The following is a 26,319-nucleotide window of genomic DNA, read 5'->3' on the forward strand; positions in this document are numbered from 1 at the left end:
GAGGACTCTGCCCGCGTGGGGAGAGGCTGCAGGTCAGCTCTCTGGGGTGCAGAGCGACAGGGGAGTGAGATGCGCTTTGGGGGGCGCCCACTTCTACTGGGCATTCGGGCCGGGGAGGCGGCTCCTGGACAAGAGAGGGGACCGAACTGCTCTGGGGAGCTGGGACCTGCACTCACTCTGGGCCCCGCCCCTCCCCCCGGAAGGGGAGCCCTTCAGCCTGTGTGAACCCTCCCGTGACTGTTGGGCTTGTGCGGTTGGCCCTTCAGAGATCGTGGGGCGGGTCCGCCCTCCTGGTAGAGGATTGGCTGGGCCTTGGTTGGGCTTGCACAGTCCGCCCTGTATGTGATGGTTGGGCGTGGCGGGCCCGCCCTCCTGGTAGAGGACTGGCTGGCCGTTTGGGGTGGGTGTTGGGCGGGCTCACCTGGAGTTCACTTTGGATTCACTTTCTGGTTGGGAGTCGCCTCCCAGCTGAAGTCTCAATGAGCCGGTCTGTCCTGCCGTCCATCTGTCCTGCCGGCCGGAGTCCCGAGGCCGCGGTTAGGGAATAGGGTCCGGGGTGGACATGCAGCCTCTGCCCGGCTGGGGGCCACCCCCCTGCAGCCCGGCGCCCGCAGCTGACGTCCTGAGGCTGGTGAGTCGGGGACGGTGTCGCCCAGCAGCCCAGCGCCGGTGGGGGAGCCGGCCCTGCCCACAGCCCTGGCCGCTGGGACTGGGCCCAGCAGGAGACCACCCCCTCCCAGGACTCTCCTCTGTGGACCCCTGTCCCCCTCCACCCCCCATTCAGGGGGAATCCTCCCCCACCGCCCGGCCCCGTCTGGGGAGGAACTGGGAGTCTGTGCCCGGGAGGGAGGCTTCCTGTGCGTTTCCATCAGCTCCAGAGCCGTCAGCTCCTAAGCCCGTGGTTACCACTCAGGAGCAGCGCTGACTGACAGGCCTCCCGTCCCTGGGTCCCTGCCGTCTACACCCTCCGCCTCCCCCTGCCTGTGCCCCTCTCTGTCCGCAGAGCCCCTCTCCCCCTCGTGACGAGTCAGGCCCGAGGGCCGCTGCGCCAGCCAATCCTCACACAGGAAAACCCACCCCCCCCCCCACCTGCGCCAGCCAATCCTCACACAGGAAAACCCACCCCCCCCCCCACCTGCGCCAGCCAATCCTCCCACAGGAAGGTCCACCCCCCCACCTGCGCCAGCCAATCCTCCCACAGGAAGGCCCACCCCCCCCACCTGCGCCAGCCAATCCGCACACAGGAAGGCCCACCACCACCCCCTCCCACTTGCGCCAGCCAATCCGCACACCGCCCTGAAGGGCTCCCCGCCCAGGAGGGAGGGGCAGGTCCCAGGTCCTGGGACACTTCTGTCCAGGATCCGCCTCCCCCAGCCACTCGCGCGAGGTTCCAGTGGAAGTGAGCGCCCCCCGAAAGGGCAGAGAGCCCCCCTCCCCCTCAGAGCTGTCCCTGCCCTGACCCTGTGGCTCCAGGGCTCCGGGTCAAGCACAGGGAGCAGCGAGGCTGAGTTTGTGGGGTCAGAGCAGCCCTGGCCTTCCCAGGGACGGGACCCACTCTCCTGAGCCCAGGGGGTCAGAGGTCACACACAGGGTGGTCCCAAACCCAGGCTCTTAGGATCCATAGTAGACAATCCTGTCCTGGGCCCCCTGCAGGGCATGGCCCATTTCCCGGAGGGTGAGACTGAGGCCCAGGCAGCTGCTCTGCTCCAACGCCCCCCCATCTCCCTTAGGCCCTGAGCCTCCTCCTTCTGACAGCCCCGCCCTGCGCATTGGGGATGCCCTCGTGCAAAGAGGAGGAGTTCCCGATGGGGGCCATGTGCTGCCCCAAGTGCTGGCCAGGTGGGTGCAGCTCTGCAGGGCCCCTGGGGGCGCCGGGGACTGGGCTGTGCTGGGGGCAGGCATCCCCGTCCCCTGGCCTGGAGCCCCTCTGCTCCCAGCACCCCTTCATGGGAGGCCTGAAGGCCCTGGGCACAGAGGGCACCCCCAGCTTCCCCCCCAGACCCTCAGCCCCCTGTTCAGGGCGGGACTGCAGGTGGGCAGCCCATTTCAGGCCAGGGGAGGGGGGCTCAGAGCCAGGCCTCTGTGTCCCAGGAGGCCCCAACTTCCAGAAAGTTCTCACGTCCTGCCAAGCTGGCTCACTGGCCTGGGGAACAGCCCAGGTGGGGTGACCCCTGGGTGGGGGTGTCACACCTGCCCGGGCTCCCCGGCTCCCGCCCTGATTGTGTGCCCTCTTGGCTGCAGGCTCCCGGGTGCAGGAGGCCTGCGGGGAGCTCAGGAGCACAGTGTGTGCGCCCTGCACCCGGGGCACCTACACTGCCCACCTCAATGCCCTGCCCGAGTGTCTGCCCTGCCGCGTCTGTGACCCAGGTGAGACCAGGAGCCCAACCCCGGCTGTGCCGAGCCCCCAGCCCCCCATCCCGGCCACACTGATTGCAGGACCCCAGGCTGACCGGGGCCGGGCCTCCGTCACCCAGGGGGCTCCCTGCCCAGGACCCTTCAAGGAGCCTCATCCCATGGCCACACCTGCCTCTCCCTAGAGAGGGCCCGCGCCTCAGCCCCAGCACCTGTCACCCACGAGTCCAGAGCTCAGCACCCGGTGCCCTGCAGGCACCCCCGCCTGTGGCACAGCCCGTGGGCCCCCGGGGCCAGGCCTCCTCCACCTGCAGTGCCGGTTCCCAGGACCCCACACCCTCCCCAGGGTCCTCCTCTGGCTGAGCACTGGTCCCTGGGTCTCCTCCCTGCCCAGGGCTGGCGGTTGGGCTGGGGCACCCCAGGAGGAAGGACAGGACCAAGGTGGAGGCCACAATGCTTTGGGGTTCAGGCTGGGAGGTCTCAGCCACTCCAAGAGGCCTGGCCTTCTGTGGAGCAGACCCTGCCCCCGTCCCTGCTGCTGCCGCCCCGTCCCTCGGACCCCCCTTGGGACTGGCCTCTGTGTCCGGCAGCTCCGGGCCTATGTTCCGGCTGAGCCTGGGCTGCAGCAGGCAGGGTCCAGGGGGAGCAGAGGGGGCTGCACCCCTGTCCCCGTGCCCTCCCCAGGCCTGTGGGCGCTGCCCAGCCCTCAGCGTGGTTTCCTCCCGGGACGGGGCGCTCCCCCAGCCCTGGCAGGCCTTGCTGCTGCTCTGAGCTCCTTCTCTGGGTCCCAGGCCTGGGCCAGGTGACCAGACGGAACTGCACCACCCGGACCAACACCGTGTGCGGCTGCGGGCGCGGCCACTTCTGTGTGCGACAGGACGGGGACTCCTGCGTCCAGTGCAGGCCCTACAGTGTCTGCCGCCCAGGCCAGAGGGTGCGGGAGACAGGTGAGCGGGGTGCCTGCTGAGGACACGGGCCCCAGACCCCGGCCTGAGGGGCCCCGAGGAGCCCTCTGCACGACACTGTCGTTTCTCAGGCACCGAGTGGCAGGACACACTGTGTGAAGACTGCCAGCCGGGCACCTTCTCTGCGGGGGGCACCCAGGCAGCCTGCACGCCCTGGACCAGGTAGGTGACCCGGGTCCCAGGAGGTGCTGCCAGGTTCGCTGGGGGCGCGGAGGATTCAAACGCCAGTCGACCACATTGTGTGTTGCCGGGCCTCGCCGCGGGAGACACTGTCTTTGTCTGGGATGAGGACACACAGAGGCCCCTCTGCCCCGGGCGACCTCCCCTCCCCCGAGAGGGGAGATCCCAGCCCCTGGGCGGGCGCGGGGCAGCGATGGGGCGCGGCCCTTTTGAAGCCTTCTCGCTGGTTCTGGACTCCGGCCTGGGCTCGGGGCCACGGGGTCGCCACTGGCGCTGCGCAGAGATGGGTTCGGGCGGCGGCGCAGAGGGAGCAGGTTGAGTTTTAAACACTCGCACCCCCCGCCGCAGGCTGTGAGCGGTGGCCATGTCCCGCCCGGAGACCCTTCACCTCCTGCGCTGGGTCCGGACGGTCGCGCATTGGAGCCCGCGGTGCACACGCAGGAACGGGATCTTCTCTGGACCTTCTGCTGCGGATCCATCACGCAACCGTTCTCCAACCTTCTCCCCCGTGTGAACGTCAGCAGTCCCTTCAGGAAGCCAGGGGCAAGTTTCATGGATGAAGTTCAAGGGATCAAGAATTTGACTACATTTAGAGGGAGACCAAGATGGCGGCATAGGTAAACACCGGAGACCGCTGCCGCAAACAACCATTTCAAAAATACAACTAAAAGACGGAACGGACATCACCCAGAACCACAGGAAGGCTGGCTGAAGAGAGACTCTACAACTAGAAGGAAAGAGAACAGCAAACCGAGGCTCAGAGGCGGCGCAGTGTGGAAAATACAAAGGTACCGAGGAGCGCGCGCAAAGCGGGCTGGTGGCTGAGGGCGCGGTTGTCGTTTTCGGACGGGAGTGAGTCTCAGACTCTGGGCTCCAGATCCGGGCGAGTCTCTAGGGACCCAGACTCAAACGGGAGAAGCGGGATTATCCGGCATCAGTTGGAACCTGAGGGCAGCTTTCTCTCCGAGGTTTGCAGCGGCTGCCGGGGTTCTGAGAAGCAGAGCCTCTGGGAACGGGACTGAGAGCGGCCATAACTGCTCCCTCCGCCCGCCCTGTTGAGCCCGCCCCGCCCAAACCCTGCGCACAGCCATTTGCCGATCGCCTCAGGCAAAGGCTGGATTAGCGCCTCCCCAGAAGGCAGACGTTTTCCACACAGCTGATTCCTACAGCCAGTCGGCCTGGTGGTCAAATCCCTCTAGTGTTAACTACAGCAATTAAGGCTTGGCTAGAACAAGACTGCGCACAAAGACCACAAGGGGGTGCACCAAGAAAGCATAAAAGATGCGGAGACAAAAAAACATGACAGAAATGGAGGATATGGAGCTAAGAATCACAATTTTGAGGGCTTGCTATAAACTTGAGCAGAGCCTCACGAAAACTAATGAGACCCTCGATGCTACGATAAAGAAATTAGAAAGTAAGCATACATGGACTGAAATAAAGAATATTATACCAAATAGCAGACCAGAGGAGCACAAGAATCAAACCAAAGATTCGACAAAAAACACCCAACAGGAAAAGCAAAATGAAAAAAGAATCCGAAAGTGTGAAGATAGTGTAAGGAGCCTCTGGGACAGCTTCAAGCGCACTAATATCAGAATTATAGGGGTGCCAGAAGATGAGAGGCAGCAAGATATTGAAAACCTATTTGAAGAAATAATGGCAGAAAACTTCCCCCACCTGGTGAAAGAAATGGACTTACAGGTCCAAGAAGCGAAGAGAACCCCAAACAAAAGGAATCCAAAGAGGACCACACCAAGACACATCATCATTAAAATGCCAAGAGCAAAAGACAAAGAGAGAATCTTAAAAGCAGCAAGAGAGACTCAATTACCTACAAGGGCGTACCCACATGACTGTCAGCTGATTTCTCAACAGAAACTTTGCAGGCCAGAAGGGAATGGCAAGAAATATTCAAAGTACTGAATACCAAGAACCTACAACCAAGATTACTTTATCCAGCAAAGCTATCATTCAGAATTGAAGGTCAGATAAAGAGCTTCACAGACAAGGAAAAGCTAAAGGAGTTCATCACCACTAAACCAGTATTATACGAAATGCTGAAAGGTTTCCTTTAAGAAGAGGAAGAAGAAAAAGGTAAAGATACAAATTGTGAACAACAAACATGCATCTATCAACAAGTGAATCTAAGAATCAAGTGAATAAATAATCTGATGTACAGAATGAACTGGTGATTACAATGAATCAGGGACATAGAAAGGGAATGGACTGACTATTCTTGGGGGGGAAAGGGAATGGGAGATGCGGGAAGAGACTGGACAAAAATCGTGCACCTATGGATGAGGACAGTGGGTGGGGAGTGAGGGCAGAGGGTGGGGCGGGAACTGGGAGAAGGGGAGTTAAGCGAAAAAAAGAGGAACAAATGTAATCAGAACAATAAAGATTTAATTAAAAAAAAAAAAGAATTTGACTACATTTAACAGGGAATCCTCGGGCCTTGCGCATAGCTTTAAGCATCTGCGAGTAGACCTCTCTCTTGAGACCCGGAACCACCCATTTTCACGCCCAGTTCATTAGAACTTCCAAACTACACCCCCGCTTACCGTCCCTGTGGCCCGCGCTTTCCCAGGAGCGATCCCTTTGCCGGACTCCACTGCCCACGGGTGGACGCCAGAATGTGCCCGGGGGGGGCGGGGGGGGGCCTCCCTTCTCCGCGTCCCGCCCGGGAAGGAGAGCGCGAACCGGTTCCTTCAAGTGGAGGCGCTTTGGACGTGAATGTGTGGAACCATGTGGGGCCCCTGGGGCTCAGGCACAGGGAGTGGGAAGAGGGGTGCTGGGCTGCGAGCCCCGCCCATGGACATCAGGACCCGTCCCCACGCCCCGTCCCGGCCCAGCAGCCCTTGTCCGAGGAGCCTGCTGGTGGCCATGGAGGACGGAGCTGGGAGCCAGAGTGCGGTCAGCGGGGCCCAGTGTCCCTGGGACGTCGGTGCTTCGAGGCCTTCCCAGCGCCCAGGACAGGGGATCGCATCGCAGGTCTCTGAGGGCGGGCGGTCGTGGGGGCAACTCGGGGCGATTTGGCACCAACATGAGCGACAGCCAGAACCCAGGGCATAAAGTGAGACCCAGGAGGCCGCCGGGACTCACATGAACGGGGAGGGCGCCCCCTCCAGGGCAGAGAGGGAACTGCATGGCCCCGGACCTCCCACCCCCACGGCTCAGGCGGGGTCACCAGTGGGTGGGACTCACCAGAGACAGGATCTGAGCTGCTCTCAGCGCAAACTGTTCCCCCAACAAATGCTTTTTAGGTGACGCCTCAGTGTGTGCGACTCATTCTCAGATCACAGTCTCTCCTCGAACCGCACACATCGCGGCAGAATTGATCAGCACAGAATGTATAGCTTTTCCTGCACAGCCACGGAGATGGTCCCCAAGCTTCTATGAGAGGAAACCTTGGGGTGAAATGCTCAGAGCGGAAGCCAGTTCAAAGCCGCAGCCACCTGTGGCTTCAGAGTGTTATCAGCGGTGACTTGGAGGCAGTTCGAGGCCTCCTGTGTGGGTGGAGCTGTGGGTGGTGGGGGGTGACGGTGGCTCCAGGACCCCCGGTGCCAGGCCCCACAGCGGTCCCCACGCCCCGGTACAGAGCGGAGGCCGCCGCCCCCTGGTCCGTCCCCACATGGCGCTGGCGGTGCTGTCTGTCCCCTGCGCTGAGCTCACCTCCCGACCCCCTTCATTTCACAGGGGGCGCCTGTCTTTCTCTCTTAAAACACATTTCCTTCCGCATAGAAATCTCTAAGACATACGCCAGGGACCACACGTTTTTGGGCAAACTGCACGTTATTTATATCATCATAACTACAGATCATAATGCACTGTAGGTGTTGTTTTTCAATAATTATCACATTTTTCTTTACAAAAACAATGAGAGTTCCGAGTACTTGTCTAACGTATGGTCCTGCGTAGAACACTTTCCTCCATGAAGAGGGACCAGACAAAATTCACATGAGTATCTAGATTTGCTCTTTCTCCACGGGCGGCACAAACCCTGCCGGCTCTCGTAGGGCATTTTTCCTTTCCACTCGCTGGGACACACGCAGGTTCATGCTGCTTCCTGTCGCCTGGCAGCCTTGTGGGTGGATCTTGACGAGGTGCTCTCCTTGCCCCCCCAGGGGAAGGGCCGGACGGATTGGTCTCTGGTTCCGGAGAGCCTTCATTATTGTCTCCCGTTATCCAGTCTCTCGCCACCGATAGCAAAAACTGTTTATACCTCATTTTTGCGTGTGGATTGAGGACGTTGTACACTCGAAATGAACCGAAAAGCCCACAGTTTATAAGGTACAGCACGACTTTTTTGTCCATTTGATCGTTTTCCTTAGAATGGAACAACCCGAAAGGAAGTGTATCAGTTTCGTTGTATCAGCTTTCCATCTGCTTCCTTTGAGAGGCGCCAATGTAATCAGGTCAGAGAGGTCAAGGAACAAACGGCATCAGAGCGTTACCAGAGTGTTACATTTAACGGCACCAGGGCAATCAGGAAGGTCAGAAGGGGGAGATGAAACAATCAACTTTTATGGGAGAGAGCTGCAGCCAGGGAGGTTACGGGAGATGGCCGCAGCCCGGGAGTAAACTGAAAAACAAGCAACTTGATAAGAAACTAGACAGGCATTAATTCTCACGGCGCCAGACCTCCAGTAGAATGACCCCAGGTTACTTCTCCCCCTGTTTGCTAAAAAGTATATAATGTGTGCTTAAACCCTTAATCGGGGCTCACAGCCACTGCTCTGTTCAGAGTATGTTGTGAGTCCCAGCATGCTGGCAATAAAACCCTTTGCGTTTTGCATAAGAAACGTCTCTTGGTTCTTTGTGACAGCGGCTTGCGTCCAGGGCGTTACATTTGGAGGTTCCACCAAGATATTTGTTGCAGCTGCCTCTGGGTTCCAACAGACGCTTCTTGGGGTAAGTGATGGCGCCTTTCTGAATAGCGATCGCTTAGATATTGGAAACACAAATTTAGTCAGAGCTGGCAAATCTGTTCGGTCTGGTGGCTGTCGGGGAGGGGCGTGAGCCTCCCCCGACTGCGGCAGACAGACGTGTCGGGAGGTCGCAGGCCACAGCCCCGGGGGACGCCCTGGTGGAGTCTGGAGAGGACCAGGGACGCCTGGACTCTTGTCTGTTCCGTCTGTTAGATACGGATTCTGATTCTGGTTCTGTAATTCTGTTGCCAGCTAGGTCAATTGGCTCTGTAAAACCATCTTTTTGGATCCTTCAATTTTTGTCTCAACGCGTTGTGTCTGTCCTTGTCTTTTATTCTTTGTTGTCTGTCATTAGTCTATGTGTTGTGTTTGTCTATTTTGTGTGCTTTATCTGTTCTGTGTGAGCTCACTTCTGTTGGGCCCTGTTTGTCTGTGCCTGTTTCTCTGTTTTCTGTGGACTTACTGGACGGATGTTTTGGGACGGACTCAGACTGCTCCTTTGGGTATTGTGATTGATCAGTTCAAGGAGATTGCGGGAGGCTTTAGAGCTCCCTCAGAAATTGGGAAGTTGTTAAGAATTGAATGGATTGTTTAAACTCTGAATGAATGTCTGGTGAAAGTATGTAAATGTAAAGGCAGGGAAGGTGAGCTGGCTGGGGCCTCAGGAGCCTCTTGCTCTGCAGTCGGGGAGCAGGCGAGCGGGAGCGCGGTGCGCGGTGACCGCAGCCCTCGCCCCGGAGCCTGGCCGCGCCGCGGGCCCAGGTGGCGCAGCCTGGGAGAGGCCGGAGGCCAGGAGAGGCGGCTGCAGCCCAGGCAGCCTGAGCCCCGCAGCCTGCGCTCAGCGCCATGGGCGGCGGCGCGCCTTCCGGGGGGCGGCCCTGGGGGCTCGGGCCGAGCGCGGACAAGCTCGCTTGCGGAGCCTGGCGGAGGCGGCGGCGGCAACCTGTGTTGGCCGGCGTTGGCCCCGGGCTTGTGGCAAGTGAGTGAAGCTGGGCGGAGCACAGGGGAGCAAGGCCGCTGAGTCGCTTGCGGGAGGCCGGGAGGCGGAGCAGCGAGGCCCCCGGCAGCTTCGGGTCGGGGGGAAGGTCTGGGAAAGGTCCCGCGCGGAGCCCACGGGCCGGACACCTGGGGGTGGCGCGGCTACTCTAGACGGGAGCAGGGCTCTTCCCATGGAGATCGCGCCAGCTAGATGATAAAAAGTCCTTCTTATAATTGAAAAGTTTTAAAATGCATCCGGGATTTCTGTGCACATGTAAAGGGAAAAGTCCAGTTTAAAAACAAGTTCGCATAGTTTTGAGCTGAACCTGAGCTTTTGCTGTGTACAGAGTGAAAACCCGAGACTGTTTTGGCCTTAAAAAGTGGCGGAGAAAATTTCGCGCCCTAAGGCAAATACCACCAGGAAGTTGAAAGTCAAATTTACATGTGAATAGCTATGGGAGTTGCTTTTGATTTCCCCAGCAGGAAAATTGTGACCATTTTGAAATTTAGCAGCTATGCCAGGCTTATTGGCTGGAAACTTAAAACTTTTAAGTTCAAATCACCTATGAAGCAGGAAATGTGCTTAAATCCAATTTCTAAAGTAAAAGTACAATTATTTCAGGTAGAAACTGGTTTCTGTAAATTGAAATATGTATCCTTGTTAAATTTGAATGTATTGTTAATCTGAGGAATGTTAATTATTTACATGTCACCTAAAAATTAAGGCTAAAAGTTCTAACTAACTAAAAAGCATGGCTTTGGTGTAATGGAAGGAAAGAAAAAAAAATGTTAAATGAATGTTAAAAAGCTGAAACTGGTCACTGGTGGTGGATTGTGAGAAGGGCTGGACACTGCCTAACTTCTCCTTCCTTGGTATCCCTGAAACATTAGAGGGTACTTCTGGCCTTGATTTTCTTGGTTTCTGGTTTTGGATTTGTTTGTTTGTTTGTGGTAAATACCGTTTCTATCTAAATAAGACATAGGTCAAGAATCCTGTCCTGGGATGTGGGAAAGGCCCCCACATCTGTTCCTGTCAGGCCCCCATCAGGGGACTTGGATGATGTTCCTGTTGTCTGCTCAAGAGCTCAAGGCTGTAAAAATACTTGTTCACTGAAAAGGTGTAAGTGTAAATGTTTATTTGATGTTTATAAGCATCTCTGTTGTTTACTGGGAACTTTGATTTTCTATGTGATATTCTATGCTGGGTTGGGATTTTAAAATTCTGGGGTAATTTAAAAGATATTTTGTGGCTTTTCTAGTTAACATTTAAGGGTGGGGCTCACAATTCCCCAAGACAAAGACTTAATAGGCCTTTCCCCCTACCTGTGAAGAAAGACAATGGGCCTTGAAATCTGTAAAGATAGACAAGAATGAAGCTGGTCAGGCCCCACCCCCTATCATTCCTGACTCTCTTGCTGCAAAAATTGTCTTTTCTTAAGAGGGCTCCAGAGGGCGCACGAGGACATTTGACTACGCCTTGGCGCCACCCAGGCAAAAGGCACCTCCTGGGGCCTCGATGGAAAGGTCCCTACACCCAACTCTGTGATGCTGACGACCCCCACCGCTCTCAAGATAGACGGCCTCGCGACCTGGGTCCATCACACCCATGTCTGGTCAGCGGACCCATCCATGATCCGGAAAGACTTCGTCAAGCTACAGCGTGCTCAACCTGCCTGATGCTGGTAACATTGAATAGACTTAGATAATGCCTGCATCTTCATGGACATGGCTCCAAAGAGACAAGGACAATTCATAGAAAGGTCAAGAATAGACTTTAGTATCACATGTTTAGTAGCAGATATTTCATTGTATTGATATATTATATTGACCTTTAATTCTCTTGCAGGTTTGAATGTATGTTGGCTATCCTGGAAGGGTACTATGTGGGGTGAACCCCAACAAGTAAAGGGTGCCTAGCTGCCAAGAGGGCAGGTGCCCACCTGGGCAGGGAACAGTGCCCATCGGGTTTTGGTCTCTATTGAGAGACAGCTAACAGTTGGCAGCCTGTGTACTGCTTGCAGGCCTTTGTGACCATGCCCATGTCAAGGGTAGTCTGAAAAAAGCATGTTTAGAGTAAAAAGTCTAAGGCAAGATTATGCATTTTTAAAGGACATAGAAAGAAGGTTTAAAAGCTAATTTGAAAGTATAAAATTTAGAAAGGTTGTGTATGTAATAAGAAGGAAGAGTAAATAATTTACATTCTGCCTCCCTAAACAGAGGGTAAATAGTTATGCCAAAGTACTTAGAGGGAACTGATAAAAGAAATCTAACAGTTACTCTTTTTGTTATGACTCTGGAGAGTCCATAAAAGACAAGGAAAATCAGAAGATCTTAAAGCAGGTCAGTAACCTTTTCTTCTTATGTAATTCCTCCGAAATTTGGCAATGCTAACATGGCAATACATTTCTTTGCATAAATTCAATAAGACCGGTTCCTAATAGTGGTTTTAAAACTTTGACTGGAGTATCATGTTTTAAAGAGACCTGTCTAAGCTCTAAGACTTGAAGCCAGTAAAAATGCCACGAAGAAAGCCTGGTATTCTGCTTGGAAGCCCTGAAGATGGCTGGCGCTGGAGTGTCAGGCCGATGCCCTACCATCACTGGCGGTTGGTAAGAGTAAAAGGGGAGCAGTAGGGATGCCTCTGCATTCCTGCGGAGCCCCCACACGCTCTGGGCCGCAACAAGTAGGAGGGCTACTGAGATGGGCCTTAAAGCCTGGAGCGTGGGCTCAGGTGGAGTTACTACAGGTGAGGGATTCACCTAACTCAGCAGATACTGCAGGCGGGCCTGATGGCAGCTGGGTGGCATGGCTTCCTGGCTCTACGGGGCACATCAACCATGAGACTCCAGCAAAGGTAGTCAGTTACCATTCTTGTTGTGTTTATGCAAACATCAGGACAGTCGATAAATTAATCTTGGTTTGGCTTTTTGATAGCCATAGAGGAATTTTAAGAAGAAAAATCCTATTTCAATAGAAGTTGTTAAAGCTAAAATGGTTTCTTTCCCTCCCACCAGACCATTTGTTACAGTTTGTCTCTTCCAGGTCACAAGCCCACCTCCTTCTATGACCAGGCCTCATCGTCCCTCTGACAGATAGCAAGGATCTCTTGACCCTGAGAGAAACTTCTGTCCCTCCTCAGCACAGAAGCAGCTACAGAAGAGAATTCAACGCCCATTTTCCCTGAAAGAATTCAGAGCCAGGATCCTTGAGGTAACATAGTAGGCAGTTAGACAGACATGAGCAGAGCAAGGACGATGGGCTAACTGGCACTGACTCCCCAGAAGCAAGAGGGAACTAGGCTGCAGACAAAGCAGCCCAGGAGGCTGCCCTAAAACCAGTGGGGCCTCTACAGATTCTCGCTAGAAAAGCTGAAATCCATAACCAATCTTTTTTTTTTTTTTTAATATATTTTATTGATTTTTTACAGAGAGGAAGGGAGAGAGATAGAGAGTTAGAAACATCGATGAGAGAGAAACATTGATCAGCTGCCTCCTGCACATCTCCTACTGGGGATGTGCCCACAACCCAGGTACATGCCCTTGACCGGAATCGAACCTGGGACCTTTCAGTCCGCAGGTCGACGCTCTATCCACTGAGCCAAACCGGTTTCGGCTCCATAACCAATCTTTACTCAAGTTCTTTCAGGCTTTACAGTCTACCCAGAAAGCAGACCAGAAGCACATCCGAGATGATCTGCCTTTATCCAGTTCATCCCTTCCAACCTGGTGACTCTGTTTGGATAAAGAAATTTGCCACCCAAGGACTGACTCCTGCCTGGAAAAGACCTGTAGCCTACCTATCCAAACGCTTGGACTCAGTAGCTGGGGGCTAGCCCTGCTGTTTGAAAGCTCCGATCATACAGGGGTAGTAGAGAAGTCCATGACCAAACTCCGGCAGCGGCTAGCCAAGCGACAGAAGGAAAGGGAGGCGCAGAAAAGTTGGTTTAAATCTTGGTATGGAATTCAGGCAACAATACTCGGCCTTGGCTAAGCCTGAAGGTCTCTAAGATTAGAGACCGTCCACAGAAAAAGGGGGGAATGAGAGGCGCCAATGTAATCAGGTCAGAGAGGTCAAGGAACAAACGGCATCAGAGCGTTACCAGAGTGTTACATTTAACGGCACCAGGGCAATCAGGAAGGTCAGAAGGGGGAGATGAAACAATCAACTTTTATGGGAGACAGCTGCAGCCAGGGAGGTTACGGGAGATGGCCGCAGCCCGGGAGTAAACTGAAAAACAAGCAACTTGATAAGAAACTAGACAGGCATTAATTCTCACGGCGCCAGACCTCCAGTAGAATGACCCCAGGTTACTTCTCCCCCTGTTTGCTAAAAAGTATATAATGTGTGCTTAAACCCTTAATCGGGGCTCACAGCCACTGCTCTGTTCAGAGTATGTTGTGAGTCCCAGCATGCTGGCAATAAAACCCTTTGCGTTTTGCATAAGAAACGTCTCTTGGTTCTTTGTGACAGTGGCTTGCGTCCAGGGCGTTACACCTTTTTCTGAGAGGGTTTTCTACATGTCGCAGGAACTGGAAGAGGAAGAGTGTTGGTTTGGCTTGTGGTCGCCCTGTGAGTATGGTTGGGGCGGGCGGGGGGCGGGGGGGGGGGGGGTCCGCCCTCCTGTGAGAGGATTGGCTGGCAGTTTGGGGGTGGTGTTGTGTGTTTTTAGCGGGCCCTGCGGTTCCTTAAAAATAGCAACAGGAGCTCAGTTTGGGCTTCACTTTCCCAGTGGGAGCGGCCCCGCAGCTGAAGTCTGAATGAGCCCAAAGAGGGCAGCGGCCGCCGGAAACACCTGAAATTGCTGCCTCCGACAACCACTTCAAAGCTACAACTAAAGACAAAACGGACATCGTCCGGACCACAGGGAGGCTGGCTGAGGGGAAATCCTACAACCAGAAGGAAAGAGAAGAGCAGTGAGACTCAGGAGGCGCGGAGGCTGGAGCGCGGAAAGGGCCGGTGTCTTTCCATCGGGAGGGAGGCCCAAGCCCCCGACTGCTCTGAACTCCAGTTCCGGGTGAGCCTCTGGGGACCCCGACTCAAACGGGGAGACACGGGACTGCCTGGCATCGGGCGGAACTCGAGGGGGGCGATCCCTCAGAGGTGCTGCAGCCATTCCCGGGGCACGGAGACCCGGGGCCGCTTAGGGGGGTGTCAACTCTCACTGCCCCCCCACCACCCCGGTAGCCTAGTATTGCTCAAATGCTTTCAGAAGAGAAAAAAAAAGAGGGTTCACCCCCCGCACCCCCCCCCCCCGCCCCCTCCCTTAGGCCCTGTGGCTCCTCCTGAGAAAGGCTGAGGCGGAACCTTTCCACCAGCCATTCCCGGGCGCAGGGTGAACCGTCTGAGGGTGTGCGGGTGGGCCCGGGAGGGTCGGGCTGTCCCGGGTGGGGTTTGGATAAAAGCAACAGGAGCTCAGTTTGCTTTTCACTTTCTCTTTGGGATCAGCCACAACTGCCAGGTCGAGAATGAGCCCGTCTGTCCCGCCGTCCATCTGTCCTGCCGGCCGGAGTCCCGAGGCCGCGGTCAGGGAATGAGGGTCCCGGGGTGGACATGCAGCCTCTGCCCGGCTGGGGGCCACCCCCCTGCAGCCCGATGCCCGCGGCTGACGTCCTGAGGCTGGTGAGTCGGGGACGGTGTCGCCCAGCAGCCCAGCGCCGGTGGGGGAGCCGGCCCTGCCCACAGCCCTGGCCGCTGGGACTGGGCCCAGGCAGGAGGCCACCCCCTCCAAGGACTCTCCTCTGTGGACCCCTGTCCCCCCCTTCAGGGCGGAATCCTCCCCCACCGCCCGGCCCCGTCTGGGGAGGAACTGGGTGTCTGTGCCTGGGAGGGAGGCTTCCTGCGTCATTTCCTTTATTTTTCCTGCGACATGTCAGCTTATAAGCCCCATGGTTACTACTGAAATGTAGCTCTGACTGACAGGCCTCCCTCTCCCCCTCCAATCTCCTCACCCCTCCCCCTTCCTATTCCTTCCTCTGCCTCTGCCTCCACCTCCCCCTGCCTGTGACCCTGTCAGGCCAGAGAGCCCGCCCTCCCACACCTCCGCCCCAGCTGTCCCTGCCCTGACCCTGTGGCTCCAGGACTTGAGGTCCAGCACAGGGAGCAGCGAGGCTGAGTTTGTGGGGTCAGAGCAGCCCTGGCCTTCCCAGGGGCGGGGCCTGAAAGGGCGAGGGCTAGGTTGCCCCAGGGTAGGGGGCCACGTCCTACTCTGCTAGCCACACCCAGGCGGCAGAGCACAGTTCTTTCTCCTCCCCTTTCTCCAACCCCCCCCTATATAACCGGTCTTCGGGCGGGGTTGGGGCGCTCAGCCATTTGGTTTTGCCTTGATATGGATGGGGGGCCCAAGCTAGCTTGAATAAAGATTCTTATGTTTTTACATCGAATTGGCTCCCTAATGTGGTTTCTTGGGAATCTTGAAATCTGGGCACAACATTTGGGGGCTCGCCCGGGGTTCCCAAGACCATGTAGGGACTTCCCCAATTCGTAGAATCTGCATGGCCGCGGTAAGTGACTTGTGTTTGTCTGTTCTGTGTGAGCTCACTTCTGAAATCTGTATTCGCCCACATTGACCGTGGACGCACATGAGGGTCAAAGGGCGGGAGGAGTCGGGGGACGCCTCGATCCTCCATCTGTATCTGTAGCTTTGCTCCCGAGGTCGGGGGATCCGTAGGCGGGTAGCTTCCGCCATCTGTATTGGTAGCTTTGCTCCCAAAGTCGGGAGGTCTGTAGAAATCCCAATCTGAGACGGTTTGGCATAATGCAGCCGTCTGTTTCTTCCATGGAATTGGAAGGCTGTTTCGGGCCCTGTTTGTCTGTCTGTGTTTTTGTTTTCTGTGGACTCACTGGACGGATGTTATTGCGGGAGGCTTTAGAGCTCCCTCAGAAATTGGGAAGTTGTTCTGAATGAATGTCTGGTGAAAATATGTGAATGTGGAAACAGGGGAGAGGTCCCTGCCCGCCCACGCGCCTCCCAGGCAGGGAGGGTGATCGGGTGTCACTGTGCCTGGGGCCCCGGGAGCCGCTTGCTCTGCAGCCGGGGGCAGGCGTGCGGGAGCGGCGCGCGGCTGCCCCGGAGCCCGGCCACGCCGCGGGCCGGGTGGCTCGGCTGCGGCGTCGGCGCGCGGCCTGGGAGAGGCCGGAGGCCGGGAGAGGCGGCGGCAGCCCAGGCAGCCCGAGCCCCGCAGCCTGAGCCAGCGCTCGGCGCCATGGGCGGCGGCGCGCCTTCCGGGGGGCGGCCCTGGGGGCTCCGGCCGGGCACGGACAAGCTCGTTCGCGGAGCCTGGCGGAGGCGGCGGTGGTGGCCTGCGTTGGCCGGCGTTGGCCCCGAGCTTGTGGCGAGTGGGTGAAGCTGGGCGGAGCGCAGGGGAGCAAGGCCAGCGGGTCGCTTGCGGGATGCCGGAGCAGCGAGGCCCCCGGCAGCGTCGGGTCCGGGGGAAGGTCTGGGAAGGGTCCCCCACGGAGCCTGAGGGCCGGACACCCAGCGGCGGCAGCGGCCGCGCGAGCTGGCCTCTTCCCATGGAGATCACCCCAGCTAGAAATGTAAAAGTTTTAAAATGCACCCGGGATTTCTGTGCACGTGTAAAGGGAGAAGGGCCAGTTTAGAAACGAGTTCGCATAGTTTTGAGCTAAACCTGACTTTTTGCTATGTACAGAATAAAAACCCAGGACTGTTTTGGTCTTGAAGGGATGGTCCTGGGGAATGTAATCAATTTACATCTGAAAGAAGGGAAAAAAAAAAAGACCAGAGGGGCCAGAGTCTGTTTACGGGACTCGAATGTGGTTTTCCAGAGCCCATTGGAGATAAAGAAATGGTTTGCTCTAGTTTACCTGATGAAAAATCTAAAGAACTGAATGTTTAACTTACCAGCTAAAAGTTTAAAATCTTTTTTTAAGTCTGAAGCTACACCCTTTTTTTTGGTGGAGAGCAGAGCAGACACGCCCTTTCCCTAGCATGCAGGTGGTCCAATTCCGCCTGCAGTCATCTTTAGAAATGTTAATTTGCATTTCAATGGCTACACCTCTTGCCAATCAACATTCATGCGGCCAAGAGGTGGCTCCTTTGCTGCATAACTTGGCTGCCGCCATGTTGGCCGCATGGGTTGCCGTGCCCCTGGGGGCCGCCATCTTGAAACAGCAAAGGCCCCGCCCTCTGATTTAGTCGGGGGTGGAGCTTTAAAGCAAAATTTTCGGAGGCTGCAAGCGTGCTTGCTTCGCGGATTTATTTTTAAACTAATCTCTTAAATCTAGAAAACCCTGCTTTCCTTAAACTAAAGACAATTAAAGGTTATAGCCAAGTCTTTAAAAGAAACTAATAGCAGTAATCCAATTTCTAAAGTACAATTATTTCAGGTAGAAAAAAATAAATTCTAGTAAAATGCTGACATTAGTCCTGGATATCGATGCGTTTTCCATTCTGAGGCTGCACCAAGTGGCCTGGCCTGAGGCAGCCAAGGAGCAACACAAGAGGGTGCTGGTCAGAATGGAAAGCCGGTTGGCTATGTAGCCTGGTATATTTTGGATGTCAGATGAAGTGGGGAAAGAAATGGCAAAAATGGCCCCCCGGACGTTTATTTCCTGGGTACCGCTAATTTCATGGGCATGCCTAACAATGCTAACTGGAGCTTAGGGCTTATTTTCGCTTTATTACAGATGGACTTTATCTTTAAACATTGCATTTTGAAAATTTCTATGTCTCTTAAAAATTTTGAATGTATTACTAAATCTGAGAAATGTTCCTTATTTACATAAAACCTAAAAATTAAGGCCAAGAGTTCTAACTAGAAGGCATGACTTTGATATAAATAAATAATAGACCAGTGAGCTGGGACTGGTCACTGGTGGATTGTGAGAAGGACTGGACGTAGCCTAACTTCTCCTCCCTCGGTACCCCTGAAACGTCAGAGGGTACTTCTGGCCTTGGTTTTCTCGGGTTTTGGTTTTGGATTTGTTTGTTTATTTATTTGTGATGAATGCCGTTTATAAAACATAAGTCAAGGACTTGTTCGCTAAAAGAATGTAAATATTTATTTAATATTTGTATATCTACTTGGGTATAATTATTTATTCATATACATATGAAGGTCTGAAAAAAAAAAAAAGCACACGCATGACTTCTTAAAGCTGAGTACTCTGACGGATAGCAAAGCACCCTGAGCGGCCGCTGGGATCTTTCCCCAAGGGCGCTTGCTCTCTGCCAGAGGTAGAATCGACCTGCCTAACTAGTAAACATTTCTATCTGTTTGTCTGCTGGGTACTTTGATTTACCATGTAATATTCAGTGCTGGATTGAAATTTTAGAATTCTAGGCTGATTGGAATATTTAAGAATGGAACTCACAGTTCCCCGAAGCAAAGACTTCATGGGCCTTAAAATCTGTAAAGATAAGCGGGAATGAAGCTGATAAAATTTGATCCTAGCGCACTCCCTTGAAAGAAGCCTGGTTGCTGAACCTGGTGAGGGCCATGGAGTGAAACCCTCGCGAGATCTGAGAATCACTGGAGCAGCCGGCCACCATGGGGCCCTGGGGAGAACCAGAGCTCCTGGTGTGTCGCCCAGAGGCAGTAGCCTCGGCTCCCCCACTGCCTGTGGGCCTGGAGGTGAAATTGGAGGCCCTGGTGCTCCTGCTGGTGCACACGCTCATCTGCAGTCTGGTGCCCATCTGTGTGCTGCGCTGACCGGGAGCCAGCCCGGAAGCCTCAGCCTTCTGCCAGAAAGTCCTGAGCCTGGTAAGCTGCTTTGTCGGAGGTATGTTTCTAGCCACCTGTCTCCTGGACCTGCTGCCTGACTAACTGTCTGCCATAGACGAGGCCCTGGCAGCCCTGCACGTGCAACCTGAGTCCATCACACCCACGTCCGGTCAGCGGACCCATCCATGATCCGGAAAGACTTCGTCATCGATCAAGAACAACGCAACCTGCTCTACGGCGTGCTCGACCTGCCTGATGCTGGTAACATTGAATAGACTTAAATAATGCCTGCATCTTTATGGACATGGCTCCAAAGAGACAAGAACAATTTATAGAATTTAAAATGTCACTGCCTAAAGCGGCCATGATGCCTATATTATGTTTCATTGTATTGATGTGTTATATTGACCTTTAATTCTCTTGCAGGTTTGAATGTATGTTGGCTGTCCTGGAAGGGTACTATGTGGGGTAAACCCCAAAAAGTAAAAGATGCCTAGCTGCCAAGAGGGCAGGTGCCCACCTGGGCAGGGAACAGTGCCCATCAGGTTTTGGTCTCTGTTGAGAGACAGCTAACAGTTGGCAGCCTGTGTACTGCTCGCAGGCCTTTGTGACCATGCCCATGTCAGGGGTAGTCTGAAAAAAGCCTGTTTAGAATAGAAGATCTGAGGCATGGTTATGCATAAAAAGAAAGTTTAATGCCAACAATTAAAAGGAATTGGCAAGGAAAGTCAGCAAATCTTAGAGTAGATCAGTATGTCTTTCTTCTTATATAATTCCTCCAAAATTTGGCAATGCTAACATGGCAATACATTTCTTTGCATAGATTCAATAAGACCGGTTCCTAATAGTGGTTTTATTAACGGAAAACTTTGACTGGAATATCATGTTTTAAAGAGCCCTGTCTGAGCTCTAAAGACTTGAAGCCAATAAGAATGCCACGAAGAAAGCCTGGTATCCTGCTTGGAAGCCCTAAACATGGCTGGCGCTGGAGTGTCAGGCCAATGCCCTACCATCACTGGCGGTTGGTAAGAAGGGGAGCAGTAGGAATGCCTCTACGTTCCTGCGTAACCCCCACACACTCTGGACCGCAATGGGTAGGAGAGCTACTGAGATGGGCCTTAAAGCCTGGAGCGTGGGCTCAGGTGGAATACAGGTGAAGAATTCACCTAACTCAGCAGATACTGCAGGCGGGCCTGATGGCAGCTGGATGGCATGGCTTCCTGGCCCTACGGGGCACATTAAGATTCAACCATGAGATTCCAGCAAAGGTAGTCAGTTACCATTCTTGTTGTGTTTATGCAAACATCAGGACAGTAAATAAATTAATCTTAATTTGGCTTTTTGATAGCCATGAAGGAATTTTAAGAAGAAAAATCCTATTTCAATAGAAATTGTTAAAACTAAAATGGTTTCTTTCCCCTCCACCAGACCATTTGTTAAAATATGCCCAGTATGGGCCTCTAGCAACGGTGGAATCAGTCCGTCTCATGATTGAGCCGGAAGTTCCAAGACAAAGGGGGGAATGAAAGGGCGAGGGCTAGGTTGCCCCAGGGTAGGGGGCCACGTCCTACTCTGCTAGCCACACCCAGGCGGCAGAGCACAGTTCTTTCTCCTCCCCTTTCTCCAACCCCCCCCTATATAACCGGTCTTCGGGCGGGGTTGGGCGCTCAGCCATTTGGTTTTGCCTTGATATGGATGGGGGGCCCAAGCTAGCTTGAATACAGATTCTTATGTTTTTACATCGAATTGGCTCCCTAATGTGGTTTCTTGGGAATCTTGAAATCTGGGCACAACAGGGCCCACTCTCCAAGCCCAGAGGGTCAGAGGTCACACACAGGGTGGTCCCAAACCCAGGCTCTTAGGATCCTCAGTAGACAATCCTGTCCTGGGCCCCCTGCAGGGCATGGCCCATTTCCCGGAGGGTCAGACTGAGGCCCAGGCAGCTGCTCTGCTCCAATGCCCCCCCATCTCCCTTAGGCCCTGAGCCTCCTCCTTCTGACAGCCCCGCCCTGCGCACTGGGGATGCCCTTGTGCAAAGAGGAAGAGTTCCCGACGGGGGCCTTGTGATGCCCCAAGTGCAGGCCAGGTGGGTGCAGCTCTGCAGGGCCCCTGGGGGGTGCCGTGAGCGGGGCTGTGCTGGGAACAGGCATCCCCCTCCCCTGGCCTGGAGCCCCTCTGCTCCCAGCACCCCTTCATGGGAGGCCTGAAGGACCTGGGCACGGAGGGCACCCCCAGCTTCCCCCCCAGACCCTCAGCTCACTGCTCAGGGCAGGGCTGAGGGGTGGGCAGCCCATTTCAGGACAGAAGAGAGGGGGGCTCAGAGCCAGGCCTCTGTGTCACAGGAGGCCCCCAACTTCCAGAAAGTTCTCACTTCCTGCCAAGCCGGCTAACTGGCCTAGGGAACAGCCCAGGTGGGGTGACCCCTGGGGAGTGTCACACCTGCCCGGGCTCCTGGGGCCGTCCCGCCCTGAGTGTGTGCCCGCTTGGCTGCAGGCTCCCGGGTGCAGGAGGCCTGCGGGGAGTTCACGGGCACAATCTGTGTGGCCTGCACGCCGGGCACCTACACTGCCCACCTCAACGGCCTGCCCGAGTGTCTGCCCTGCCGCGTCTGTGACCCAGGTGAGACCAGGAGCCCCTTGGGACTGGCCTCTGCGTCCGGCAGCTCCGGGCCTATGTTCCAGCTGAGCCTGGGCTGCGGCCGGCAGGGTCCCAGGAGAGCAGAGGGGGCTGCACCCCTGTCCCCGTGCCCTCCCCAGGCCTGCGGGCGCTGCCCAGCCCTCAGTGTGGTGTCTTCCTGGGACGGGGCGCTCCCCCAGCCCTGGCAGGCCTTGCTGCTGCTCTGAGCTCCTTCTCTGGGTCCAGGCCTGGGCCAGGTGACCAGACGGAACTGCTCCACCCGGACCAACACCGTGTGCGGCTGCGGGCGCGGCCACTTCTGTGTGCGACAGGACGGGGACGCCTGCGTCCAGTGCAGGCCCCACAGTGTCTGCCGCCCAGGCCAGAGGGTGCGGGAGACAGGTGAGCGCAGCTCCCCCTGAGGACACAGGCCCCGGACCCTGGCCTTAGGGGCCCCGAGGAGCCCTGTGCCCGACACTGTTGTTTCTCAGGCACCGAATGGCAGGACACGCTGTGTGAAGACTGCCAGCCGGGCACCTTCTCTGCGGGGGGCACCCAGGCAGCCTGCACGCCCTGGACCAGGTAGGTGACCCGGGTCCCCGGAGGCGCTGCCAGGGCCCCCTTGGGAGATAAGGGACCCCCCAGAGGGGAGACGGTGAACCCCAAGCCACCCCGCTGACCCTGTGGCTCCCACACCGCTGTCACCTCATCCCAGGGCCCGGTCAGCACATCCCCGATGCGGGGCTCAGGGCATGGCTTCTAGACCCCCACCCTGTGTCCCGGGGTGTCCCCAGGAGTCAGGGCTGAGGGGTCCTGCCATTCGGAGTCAGCGGTGCAGACACAAAGCTCCCAGAGTGAGGAGTCCATTCCCCCGGAAACAAGAACCCCTATGCCCACTTTACACACGCACACACACACACCCCGGTTCCAGCTGTGACCGGGCCTTTAGTCTCTGGCGTGACTCCACAGGGAGGCCCAGGGTCCTGTGTCTCCACCCCTCCTAGCCTCCCCAAATGTCTGTCCTTCTGTCTCCACCCTCCCCTCCTATACATCGTCCCCCCTCCCTCTCCCTCCATCTGTCCCTCTGTCTGGGGCACTGGCTTTCACAGTCCATTCCTGACACCAGATCTGTCCTCACCCCTGGCATCTCCTTTGCTGTCCCTCTCTGGTGACCAGTGTCCCTGTCCCCGGTTGTCCTGCCCCTTCCTCCCCTCCCTCCGTCTCCCCGTGGCTGTGGGACAGGGAGAGTCGGACCTGAGTGCCCCCCAGAGCCCCCTCCCCGGGCCCACCCCAGGCAGCAGCCTCCCCCTCTGTGCACCAGGCTGCGCAGGGGACACTCTAATGCTGGTGGTCTTAATGCAGCAGCTCGAAAGGTTCAGGAATCTGGAGAAGGGGCTGCGTGTAAATGAATAAAGAGTCCAGAGAGGAAACATGATTTTGGAGGCATTTGGGGGATCAGAGAAGACTTAGCTAAAGGAACGAAGTTCTCCTTGTCTCAGGACCCCTCGCTATTTATTAACACACTTTGCCCTGAGGTGAGGTAGACATACATCAAAGGGCAGGGCTAGTACACAGAGTCCTTGGTCAGATGGGGGACTGCCCCCGGCTGTCCAGGTGTTTGGCCAGCAGGAGGCAGTAACATGCAGATTGAAATGCCCTCAGCTGCCTGGCAGCCAGCAATCCTTTATGCATCCTGTTCAGGTTTGGGGAAATGCCCTCAGCCCCCCCCCGATGATTCAGCCCAGCTGAGTATGACCTGCTAGTATCAGCTTCTGGCAATGCTCGGGGTCTTGGGGGGTCGGGGTGAGCGTCAGGCACCGAGGTGCCCCTGCCCACTGCCCACAGGCCCCTCCTCCCCCAGGTGCAGTGGCCCACTTTCCAGGGAAGCGACGCCTGGGACCAGCAGCACAGACGTGACATGCTCCCCCGGGGGCCCCGTCATCATCATCATCATCGTCATCATCGTCATCGCTGGCATTTCTGTGCCCCTTCTGCTCAAGGCCATCAGGAACAGAACGTCACATGGTGAGCAGGAGCCTCTGGTCCCGTCAGGGCTCAGGTCCCTGCACTGTCATCCCAGACACCGCTCTGGCTCTGTCCCCCCAAATAGAGAGGCGGCTTTGGGTGCCCGGGGGCGGGACTTCCTGTCTGAGGAGCCTGGTGCCCCCGGTGCCCACGCAGCACCAGGGCCTGAGCTCCCACCTGCCCTCAGTGGACGGAGGAGCACAGGGAGCCGAGAGCAGCAGAAGGCCCCGTCATGCCTCCCTCCCCTGTCCCTGCCCAGGGCGCTCTGCGTGTCCAGACCCGGAGGGGGCCCTGAGCAGAGAGAGGCTCAGGGCTGTGGGCGAGGCCGGGCCCTGTCCTCACCCGGGAGGTGCCCGGCCCAGGGCCTGGCTCTGAGCAGCGGGTGGGTCCCTCCTCCCGACTCCTGGCAGCCGCTCCCCTGTGGGGGCTCAGCCCTCCCTGTGGACCGTCCACGGGGCTGAGGTGGGGCCGGGTTGGCAGCAGCGGAGGTGGCAGGGCCCGGGTCCTTCCCCGTCTCCCGGCCCCGGGGACAGGCCGACCAGGAGCCCGTGCTTGGGTCTTGCTGCCTCTGAGCGGGTCGGTCTCTGGGAGGTTTTCCGTGAGCAGCAGGCCCCCTGGTCCCCGGCCGGGCAGCCCCTTCCTGACAGGGCGTCTCTGTTTTGCAGGAAAACTCTCCTTTCCTGGGGAATTGCTGCCTGTCCCCAACCTGGAGGTGAGGCTGCGGGCTGGGGGAGCTGGAGGTCCCTGTGGGCTGAATCCTCCATGGACGGGGTGCTGAGTCGGGGAGGGAGGCCCCGCTCCTGCCTTTGGGGGTGGCTGACCCCGAGCATCCGGGCCAGACTGGAGTGGCCGCTGGTCTTCACGCCGAGTGTCCCTCGCAGGGGACAGGAAAGCGGACAGAAAGGAACAGGCGTCGGGACCTGCAGGCCTCCCGGGTCCAGGCAGATGTCACCACGGAGCCCCTGGAGGAGACAGCATCCCTGTTCCCTCAGAGCGACCCGCCACCTGACACATGGCTGCGGGATGCAGGTGCCTGAGCCATCTCCGCGAGGCTGTGGGAAGCGGCCAGGCCCCCAAGGACCAGCTACGGGGTCAGGGGAGCCGCGGGACCCCCTCCTGGAGGCCAGCCCGCACCTGGCTGGGGAGGACACCACCTGCTGTGCCGGGGGCTTGGGACCACCCGCGTCTCCCCACCGGGCTCCTGAGGTGCCAACCTCCCCCCTCCTGACCCCGCGTGTGAGGCCCTGGCCCAGGGCGCTCCTGCCCCCCACCCGCCCCCCGGGCCCTGAGCTCAGCTGCAGGACGGGCCTCAGCCTCCCCCTGGGCTGGGACTGGGACGGGGTCATGTCTGCGCATCACATGCCTCACAGTCTGGGAAGCGATTTCCAACTGAAAATTTTGTGTCTTACATTTTTTATTATGTATACCAGTGATGGTGAACCTTTTGAGCTCGGCGTGTCAGCATTTTGAAAAACCCAAACTTAACCACTGGGTCTGTGTGTGGGTGGAGCGGGTCCCTGTGGGGTGGGGGCTGGGGACTGTTGGGAGCTGCTGCCTCTGGCCATTGGGCTGGGCTGCGCTCAGAGGTGACACTGGCCCGCAGCGCACACATCTCACTGTGGAAGCCACACCTTCCCGGCGGGAACGGGAGCGGCTCTGTCGTGGTGGCCGCGGTCACAACCACTCAGGGCGCCCGGCAGCTCCGGGACCTGCAGCCTCCACCGGCCCGGCCTCTTGGACAGGCCGCTCCTCTGGCGGGCGAAGCAGCACCCCGGCTCCCACCTGTGGCACTGGCGCCGCTGCTCCCCAAGCGCCTACAGACCCGCTGGGCAGGGAGCCGGGCGGCTCCGCTTCATGGGACCCTGGGCAGGAGGGAGAGGGACTCCCCACCCGCTCCAGACCTACCCCCCCGCCCCCGACAAGGAGCGGGGACCCTCGTCCCCACGGGGGTCAGGCACTGGTCCAGGCGCTGGGGCTGATGGTGACTCGGCTGCCCAACCTTGCACCCTCTGACCCGGGAGGAGGCCCTGTGCCGGCCGAACGGGCAGGGCAGGTGGCTTTGGACATGAAGGGCGGGGGGGTGGAACCACGTGGGGCCCTTGGGGCGCAGGCACAGGGAGTGGGAAGAGGGGAGCTGGGCTGTGAGCCCCGCCCGTGGACATCAGGACCCGTCCCCACGCCCGGCCCGGCCCAGCAGCCCTTGTCCGAGGAGCCTGCTGGTGGCCATGGAGGACGGAGCTGGGAGCCAGAGTGCGGTCAGCGGGGCCCAGTGTCCCTGGGACGTCGGTGCTTCGAGGCCTTCCCCGCGCCCAGGACAGGGGATCGCATCACAGGCCTCTGAGGGCGGGCGGTCGTGGGGGAACTCGGGGTGATTTGGCACCAACATGAGCGACAGCCAGAACCCACGGCATAAAGTGAGACCCAGGAGGCCGCCGGGACCCACATGAACGGGGAGGGCGCCCCCTCCAGGGCAGAGAGGGAACTGCATGGCCCCGGGCCTCCCACCCCCACGGCTCAGGCGGGGTCACCAGTGGGTGGGACTCACCAGAAACAAGATCTGAGCTGCTCTCAGCGCAAACTGTTCCCCCA

General features: G+C 57.2%; 1 protein-coding gene and 1 pseudogene across 2 annotated transcripts; both read left to right on the forward strand.

Annotated features, from left to right (window-relative positions):
• Positions 1-446: 446 nt before the first annotated feature.
• On the forward strand, positions 447-9,220 carry LOC139001167 (tumor necrosis factor receptor superfamily member 14-like). Of its 2 annotated transcripts, none has more exons than XM_070402929.1 (6): positions 447-631; positions 1,731-1,839; positions 2,242-2,367; positions 3,144-3,299; positions 3,389-3,479; positions 8,326-9,220. In XM_070402929.1, the coding sequence occupies exons 1-6, from the start codon at positions 563-565 to the stop codon at positions 8,417-8,419; spliced, it is 645 nt and encodes a 214-aa protein (XP_070259030.1). In that variant the 5' UTR covers positions 447-562; the 3' UTR covers positions 8,420-9,220. The 2 variants fall into 2 exon arrangements, with proteins under 2 accessions (XP_070259030.1, XP_070259031.1); XM_070402930.1 differs by lacking the exon at positions 8,326-9,220 and adding an exon at positions 3,846-5,796.
• A 4,827-nt stretch (positions 9,221-14,047) lies between these two features.
• Positions 14,048-25,145, forward strand: LOC139001166 (tumor necrosis factor receptor superfamily member 14-like; annotated as a pseudogene).
• The last annotated feature ends 1,174 nt before the right edge of the window (positions 25,146-26,319 follow it).

Source organism: Myotis yumanensis, unplaced genomic scaffold (assembly GCF_028538775.1).
Source record: "Myotis yumanensis isolate MYYU_CA2020_CCGP unplaced genomic scaffold, mMyoYum1.0.hap1 SCAF_112, whole genome shotgun sequence".
In the NCBI taxonomy this organism is placed as follows: domain Eukaryota; kingdom Metazoa; phylum Chordata; class Mammalia; order Chiroptera; family Vespertilionidae; genus Myotis; species Myotis yumanensis.

What these genes read in the sequence shown, in the direction of transcription:
- LOC139001167 (XM_070402929.1), top strand. Translation starts at nt 563, where the DNA reads ATGCAGCCTCTGCCCGGCTGGGGGCCACCCCCCTGCAGCCCGGCGCCC. An exon ending in CAGCTGACGTCCTGAGGCTG is followed by an intron (nt 632 to 1,730) that starts GTGAGTCGGGGA and finishes CATCTCCCTTAG; the next exon opens with GCCCTGAGCCTCCTCCTTCT. An exon ending in CCAGAGGGTGCGGGAGACAG is followed by an intron (nt 3,300 to 3,388) that starts GTGAGCGGGGTG and finishes GTCGTTTCTCAG; the next exon opens with GCACCGAGTGGCAGGACACA.